The sequence below is a fragment of the Glycine soja genome, chromosome 19 (genome assembly GCF_004193775.1).
Source record: "Glycine soja cultivar W05 chromosome 19, ASM419377v2, whole genome shotgun sequence".
Lineage (NCBI taxonomy): Eukaryota > Viridiplantae > Streptophyta > Magnoliopsida > Fabales > Fabaceae > Glycine > Glycine soja.
In genome coordinates, this window is record NC_041020.1 from 47,394,382 (window position 1) to 47,403,250 (window position 8,869).

General features: G+C 29.9%; 1 protein-coding gene across 2 annotated transcripts; it reads left to right on the top strand.

Annotated features, from left to right (window-relative positions):
- Positions 1-2,694: 2,694 nt before the first annotated feature.
- Positions 2,695-5,549, top strand: LOC114399143 (transcription factor PIF3-like). 2 transcript variants are annotated; one of them, XM_028361269.1, is made up of 7 exons: positions 2,695-3,107; positions 3,230-3,620; positions 3,696-4,100; positions 4,197-4,292; positions 4,446-4,511; positions 4,835-4,912; positions 5,027-5,549. In XM_028361269.1, exons 1-7 carry the CDS (start codon positions 3,037-3,039, stop codon positions 5,399-5,401), a joined length of 1,482 nt encoding a protein of 493 aa, XP_028217070.1. In that variant the 5' UTR covers positions 2,695-3,036; the 3' UTR covers positions 5,402-5,549. The 2 variants fall into 2 exon arrangements, with proteins under 2 accessions (XP_028217070.1, XP_028217069.1); XM_028361268.1 differs by having other exon boundaries at positions 2,696-3,107; positions 3,230-4,100.
- The last annotated feature ends 3,320 nt before the right edge of the window (positions 5,550-8,869 follow it).

The window sequence follows — 8,869 nt, forward strand, 5'->3', positions numbered from 1 at the left end:
AATTAATTGATTATATTCCTGTTATGCTAAGGGTGTAAAAGTAATTTTCATACATTTTCTAAATCCTCTCATCTCAAGCAATTTTATAATTCTATTTCTCACATATTTTTCTTGAACCAAATAACCCAACATTCCCAACATTTGACTTTTTTCTTTAATTCGATCTCTAATTATCTTTATGTTATTTCGATCTATTCTATTTTTTTCCTCAGAACCAAATAGAGCACAAGTGTCGCATATAAACAAAGAAACATGACTTAGATTTTAAAAAATCCAAAAGAAGATATATATATATATATATATATATATATATATATATATATATATATATATATATATCACCTAATTTTTCTATCATGTATTTCTTTTAGAAATGGAGAAGAGTGTGTATTTGAAATATTCTTCTTGGAGATCACAAAACATCTTTATTTGTAGAGCAAATTATATTTGCATCTCGTAAGTTTTTTTCTAGCCCAATAGGAGGGAATTGGACTATTTACACTGCATGGGCACCTTTTATTTTTTCCTTCTTGCCTGTTTCTATCTCTCTTAAAAATATATATTAGCATACATACACTTAAAAAGCTAAGCTAAATTAACCAAATATAAGAGATAAAACATTTTGGAATAACCTACAAACACAACATAATTTATACAAAATTAATTAAAAAGTTAAATGATGTAAATTACATCTAAAAAAATTATGGTCAAGATATTATAAACTTTTATTTATTATTATCAAAACGTCATTATTATGCCTATTAAACATGACAAAACATTTCAGAATGTGTTTTTTTTTTTTTAATTTTCAATCAAGAGTTTTGGGAAAAGAGATCGAGAACTTTCTGAAATCAGAAAGGAGTGATATGATTTTCGTTGGACTTAAATTGTAGTAGGCAAATCAACTTCCCAGAAAATGCCTAATACAAAGCTGTTGACGACGACGGACAATCAATTTATTTCATGACGGTGAAAGTGAAAGTAGAAAGTAAAAACTAAAGGGATTAAATGCTATTTATTTATGTTAATAACATCAAATTGAAATTATAAAGAAATTAAAGAAATCACACAAACACAAAAAATTTAAAGAGATTTGATAAGTATGTTTAGGTTTTCGAGAACAGAACCACTGTTTTACTTCTTTTATTTAATAAATAATGAGGCTAAATCACCACACACACACATACATATATATATATATATATATATATATATATATATATATATATATATATATATATATATATACACACGCGCGTATATATATTATTTTTGCATGTGTATTATTTTAAGTTGTGTATAATATTACGCACTCTACTCTCTTCCAATTTTTTTCCGTCCATAAAATATGATTCATCCACAATAATTTATAATATTTTTTTATACATTTCTTATGACAAAACTTAATTTATTTAATATTTTAATTTCTTTTCATCTCCCCAATAATTTCAAGAAAAATTATCCAATCTCGTTCTACAAAACAAACATGATTTGTATAATGGACATCTTTAATATGTTATCCTCACGTCCGTTAAGTGTTATGGTGTCCGGAACTTTGTGTGTCATTTTCGGGGTGTGTGGTTGTTGCATTGCATCGTCCTCTTGCTAAATTTTTTCCTTGAGTGTATCTAGAAAAGATTATAGATATATTGATGAATACGAAAAGTACCGACAAGAGTACACCGTGACACGTGAATCCATTGTGAGCTTCACGTGAAAGTGGGAGTCCACTCACATATTTTTCTCTTCCTAATATTGAAAATCAGACATGATGCATGAGGGAGGCTGTGACTCTTTTGTTGCCTACTCTTCACCCCTCCACTTAGATGCTTGTGCTGGAGTGTCCTCTAAGCATGCCAACACACCCCCACCGTGGGCCCCACCCGCCACCAAAACCTTAGATTCCATGTAGTGGGGTTATTATCATCAACAATCCCTTTAAAATAGATGTGTCTCTCATAAACTCATCCATAGATCTCATCTTCCACAAGTGATCATGTCGGGAACCTATAGATCTTTATCCTTAATTATAAAATTTAGATCTTCTATATTGTCTTGCTTATCCCCTTTCATGTTTTCCCTTAATTATAAAATAATGATAACATTTCGGTAAAAAAAAAATATATATTACAACAGAATGTAATTTTTGTTACCCCACAAGTAATTTTTTAGTGAAAAAAATGAGAAGGGGGACACGAAACAAAAGCATCTGATTTCAGTCCGTGTGGAATATAATCAAGATATCGTGTCTGTGCATGCGTGATTCAGTTTGTTTTAAAAAGAAACAAAACAATTACTTTTTTTTTTAATTTATAAAAAAAGAGAGAAAAAATAATGTGTGTATTTAATTTAAATATCTCCTTTTTTATATAGGAACATAGTCTGTCATATTGAAGGAGAAATAGGAACAAGTAATTTGTTTGATATATCACATCATTAGGTAAATGGGGGAATAAAAATGTTGAGAGCTAGCAAAAGAAGGATATGATGCAGCTGGTCCCCCTTTCTCTTGATTGACACCTAATCAGTATAATATAAAATGACAAAAGAGAACTGCATGAATTTTGTGGACACCTTTGAGGGAATCCCCGAAAATTTATTTCGCCGAGTACTAGGAATTAAATTGTGAAATGACTTGTATGCCATCCCCAACGAAGACCACATGGACTAGTAGCATTTATTACCAATTCGTCTTAATTCGTAGAACCATACATTAATTCCCTCACCCCCAAGATTTTTCTTTCGTACAAGAAACAACCACCAGACTGCGATCTCCATTATTTGAGTACTACTACTTTGCATAAAGGGTTCAACAATTCGTGCGTGCACAGTGCCAAATCGTGATCACATGAACTTAATCTTAATCTGTTAGCTAGCTTCAAATGCGTTATTGGGTCTCACAAAAAGGAGCTAGCTAGGAAGTGAATACTACTATTATTTACCTGCCACACACACAGAAACAACATAGATCTAGAAGCAAAGGCAAAGAAGGATTTCAAGCTCAATTGTTTAGCTTAATTAATTTCCTTCAAGCAAATGATGATTCAGAAGATGTTTGACTCCACCCGTTCTGGTATGACAAGAAGCTCCTCCCATGTAGCCTCCATGTAAGTACTAATTGTATTAAATTCTTATTACAAATATTTGTATCATATATTCAAGGGTGTTTCATCCTTGCTATCTTTTCCTTATTTGATTTTAATCTAAGAAGGTGATTTACTTATTTCAGTAATGACAATGATTTCCTTGAGCTGGTGTGGGAAAATGGTGAGATTGTTGTACGAGGAGGTTCATCATCAAACAGATCACGAAAGACAAACGAGGAAAGAATACATGAAGATGCCAGCATTAACAAAAGAACTAGGTTAAACCCATTATACTCACTTGAAGATCACTTTCTACCACAAAGGGACTCTGACATGAGCTCTTCACACCAAAGCAATAATGGCCAAGATTCGTGTCAATCCTCCGAAAGCAAGAATTCCTGCAAGCTTCATGAAGAATTTGCAAACTTACTTAAGCCCGTTACCACAGGCAATAGTCACTTACAACAGTGCTTACCTTCATCTCCGCTCAAGAAACAAAGAACAGATTCAACCCAAACACCAAGACCAGCAAAAGTGAACTTCTCCAACTTTTCAATACCTGCAGTGTTTCTCAAATCTACTACTACTACTACTACTAATAATTATCAGGGAAACAGTGCAACTCAACAGACAAAAAATCATTCATCTCCAGCAAGAGTGGAGGAGATTGAAGCGCTCAAGGTTGACAAATCAGCGAAAGAAACACAGTGTTTTCAGAAGCAAACATCATTAACTGTTGAAAGAAGCACAAAATTACCAACCCCAGCGGTTGATGAACACTCTGAAGCTGCTGGTCATAACTGTGGTGTTCTTGGAATTCACAGATCCCAAGGTCAAACCTCAACCTCAGAAGCACTTAGAGCCAAAGCAAAAGCTTATAATAATAATAATATTAACATGTGTCATGAACCGTTGCTAGCATCTTCTTCTGTGTGCTCTCTTGGAGCCTCCAACGACCCAAACCTTGGTTTCAGGAAACATGAGGACACTGATGACTCAACGTATTTAAGTGATGTAAGTGGAAGTGAAACCCTAGGTTGTGTTTACCTTCTTTAGCCCTTCGTGTATGCTATCATCATTCACATGGAACCTGGATTTGTTTTGATGCAGAATGATGGAGAGCCTGAAGATATGGTAAAGCAAGATAGGGAGGGTAACAGAGTCAAGAGAAGCAGGAACCCTGAGGTTCATAACTTATCTGAGAAGGTGAGGAAAATGTTTAGGAGATGATAAAGTAGTAGATTCCATCAAGCACACTACCCTAAAAAATATATTGAGAAAAAATAAAATAAAGATGAAGAGCTCGTATATGTGTTAACTAATTCCGTGTAACTAAAAGTAGTCGTGGATGTTTTGCAGAAGCGAAGAGAAAAAATCAACAAGAAGATGCGTACATTGAAAGACCTCATTCCCAACTGTAATAAGGTATGTGCGTTAATTTGAGTGAATGCTACTGTGTTACCAGCTAGAAATTAAATTATTATATGATTTTTTATTATCATGATTCTGACTAATCTCTACTTTGATATGTAGTCAAGTTGATTCTTAATTTCTTATAAATTAAAAAACGCGACTACGTACATATTTGTAGAGATTAGCCAAGAAGATAGATGAATATATAATAGTCTCAGACTATCTAATAAGTTCTCGTTATTACCAACTTTGTAATTAAGCAGTATATCTAGTTTTTCTAGTTAAACTTTCTTGCACTTGTTTTTCACTAAGTAGTGTCTTGTACATGTCTCTAGGTGGACAAAGCATCAATGCTAGACGATGCCATCGACTATCTGAAGACCCTAAAGCTTCAGTTACAGGCAAATTTTCAGGTCCAACATTTCTGTTGTACAAATTATATATGTTTTCCTAGACTTGGCCTTAATTTACAAATATTAGAATTTGAATGAATGAATGTGTTAAATATATGAAATGAAATGATGCAGATAATGTCAATGGGAAGTGGGTTATGGCCACTCATGATGGGATTCAGGCCACCACAGCTACCTATTCCACCACTTTCTGCTATCACAGACAGCAGACTTATTCAGATGTTTGGTTCCCCAAACCAAATACCACCCATGCCAATGCCTCATGCACCTTTCTTCCCTATCATTGGAAATTCTGCCACACAATCACACTTGGCTAATAACACCACCACCACAGCTGCAGCTACCACCAACTTGGCAGAACATTTAGCTAATTCTCTACATGGAAATGCAACAAAGCTAGCGCCACCAAGTCAGATTTCCTTTCAACACCACCACACCTCTACTAGTACTCCTACACTAGCTACCCCTTTCATTTTTCCACAAAAATAGATAAAAATGTATATGAAGGGAAAACTATTCATGTAACAAAATTAGATTAGAGATGTTAATTAAAGACGAGTGTAAAGTTGGTTTACCCTTTCCATAAAGATGGCATATATTTTCTGATAATAGAATATATCAGCTTTAGAATCTGACACTTCACAGTTTCATGCTTTCAGCCTCATATATACTGCTCCGATATGTACTACCGATGAAAATGATCCCCACACGAATAAGCTACAGTATGCGTTTTTGGAGCAGCATAAGCGACAAAATGTTAATTATTTAGATTAGGATAAAAAAGAAGAAGAGAGATTCTGATAAAATTAATTTTAAGTTATTGGAATTCGATTTAGTTGTGTATTTAAATCAATTGGTTTTAGTAATAAATATTATATTAAAATGTGTGTTAAAACTTAATTATTTTTGTAATCAAAAGCCTTCTAAATTTTTTATAAGTACTTATTTAGTTCGATTAGTATTTTAGTTTGTGTTTTCTAGGAAATAAATACCTATTTATATAATTAATATTTATAACAAATATTTTAAATATATAATAATATTATAATTAAGATTTGAAACTAATATACATTTTTATATAAAAATTATATTTCAAACTTATAAAAATTTAAATTTTTATATAAGGTTATTTTTAATTATTGACATTTTTTAAGAAAAAAATATTAAAATTAAATTTAGAATTAGATATAAAAGAAAGTAAATTTAAAGAGATACGTGATTAAGAAAATAAAAAATAAAAATAAACATAATTAAAAATGAAAATTTAAGGTGGTTGAAAAAGAAATATTTTAGTTGATTGAAAAAGCAGTGTAAAATGTACATTTATTAAAGAGAAGGAAAAAATGTTGAAAATGTATAATTGAAACAATGAGGAGAGTAAAATCTCTCTCTCTCAAATTTCTATTCTAGTCTACAATATAAGAGTATATTTTTTTTTATAGAATAAAAAATATTTATTTAAAAGTAAAGATATAATTTTATAGATTTCAAAAATAAATTCTACATGAACAGTTTTTTACACGTCAAAATTAATAATAATGCGAATTTTATCAATTTAACTATTAAATTATAAATTTTCACGTAAAAATAACTATTAAATTATAACTTCACGTTATCTTAGTTTGTTTGTCTCGAATTTTATTAAAATTGAACAAAAATAAAAATGCAATCAAATTATTCATATATATTTTAAAAAGTATATATTATGGCAACTTTTACCTATATGAATGAGATGTGAAATAACGTTAGACTAATACAAATATATATATATATAATTTAAATGTAACTTTCAATTTAATATGGTGTGTTTTAAAATATAACTATTCAATTAAAATTTATTGAATAGTATGATGGTTGATGAGAGGTTATTTTTTTTAAATATATATATATATATATATATATATATATATATATATATATATATATTATTAATATAAAATATTTATTGACTTAACTGAAAATTAATTTTTAATAAAAAAAACTTGAATATGGCATATGTATTATTGTAATTTGATTCTCCCATTTATAAATAAATAAATAGATGAATTAACTTTAATATTCAAAATTTAATATTTATTTCGTTGTTTTACTAAATGAATATTATCAATGTAAAATATTTACCGACTTAACTGAAAATTAATTTTTACTAAAAAAATTTGGATATGACATATGCATTATTGTAATTTCATCTCTTCTATTTATAAATAAATAGATGAATTAATTTTAATATTCAAAATTTAATACTCATTTCGTTGTTTTACTAAATGAATATTTTTCATTCAATTAAATAATTCAAAGCTTGTTAAATATTTATTTATATACAACCTATTATCTCGAATACATTAATAAAAAATTATAAAATTGAAATACATTATTAACTAAACATGTAAAATTGAATTAAATATTACTATCACATAAAACGCAACCACGTTAGCTAGGCTACAGGGACAGCTTGCGTGTTGATCCCAACCTGCAGTGTTCGACCAATAATTGTTGCCTCCAACGGTTGGCTTAATTATAAGACGTGGTATCAGAAATATTGTTTGCGGTATGCATGAAACGTTATCGAAATGGGGTTGTTTGTAAAGATTTTCTAATGGGGACTGTTTTGTACGTGGAAAATGTCACCATGCATGCATATTGCCAACATGAATGGCGAGATGCATGTGGGAGGGGACTCACCATTTCTTCTGGCGATTTGGGAGGGGACTCGTCATTCCTTTTGGTGATTTGGCATGTCTATATCGCCATTAGGTCTGGCGATTTGTCTTTGACGTGAAGAAGACGCAGACTTGTGTGTGCAGAAGAGATATGTTGAAAATACGATTTTTTTTAAGAAAGAAATACGTTTAAAAAAATGTCATTTTATTTAATTATTATAAAAAAGGAAACATTAAAAATATGCCTTTTTTAAGAAAGAAATACGCTAAAAAAACGTTATTTGATTTAATTGCTATAAAAAAGAAAACATTGGAAATATGCTTTTTTTAAGGAGGAAATACGCTTAAAAAAAGCATCATTTTATTTAATTGCTATAAAAAAGGAAACATTGGAAATATATTTTTTAAAGAAGGAAATACGCTTAAAAAATGTCATTTTATTTAATTGCTATAAAAAAGGAAACATTGGAAATACTTTTTTTTAAGAAGGAAATATGCTTAAAAAAAGCATCATTTTATTTAATTACTATAAAAAAGGAAACATTAGAAATACGATTTTTTTAAGAAGGAAATACACTTAAATAAAAAAGAGTACGTATTTCTATATTTTGAACAATGTTACGTATTTCCTTTTTAAAAAAACATCATTTTATTTAAGCATATTTCCTTCTTAAAAAAATCGTATTTCTAATGTTTCCTTTTTTATAGTAATTAAATAAAATGATGCTTTTTTTAAGCATATTTCCTTCTTAAAAAAAGTATTTCCAATGTTTCCTTTTTTATAGCAATTAAATAAAATGACATTTTTTAAGCGTATTTCCTTCTTAAAAAAAATATATTTTCAATGTTTCCTTTTTTTTATAGCAATTAAATAAAATGACGCTTTTTTTAAGCGTATTTCCTCCTTAAAAAAAGCGTATTTCCAATGTTTCCTTTTTTATAGCAATTAAATCAAATAACGTTTTTTTTAGCGTATTTCCTTCTTAAAAAAGCATATTTTTAATGTTTCCTTTTTTATATGACATTTTTTTAAGCGTATTTCTTTCTTAAAAAAAATCGTATTACATATCTCTTTTGCACACAAGTCTGTGTCTTCTTCGCGTCAAAGTCAAATCGCCAGACCTAATGGCGACATAGACATGCCAAATCGCCAGAAGGAATGGCGAGTCCCCTCCCAAATCGCCAGAAGGAATGGCAAGTCCCCTTTCACCTGCATCTCGCCATTCATGCTGGCGATATGCATGCATGGTGGCATCTTCCACGTACAAAACAGCCCCCCATTAGAAAATCTTTACAA

What these genes read in the sequence shown, in the direction of transcription:
- LOC114399143 (XM_028361268.1), top strand. Translation starts at nt 3,037, where the DNA reads ATGATGATTCAGAAGATGTTTGACTCCACCCGTTCTGGTATGACAAGA. An exon ending in TCCTCCCATGTAGCCTCCAT is followed by an intron (nt 3,108 to 3,229) that starts GTAAGTACTAAT and finishes TACTTATTTCAG; the next exon opens with TAATGACAATGATTTCCTTG. An exon ending in TTCATAACTTATCTGAGAAG is followed by an intron (nt 4,293 to 4,445) that starts GTGAGGAAAATG and finishes GATGTTTTGCAG; the next exon opens with AAGCGAAGAGAAAAAATCAA.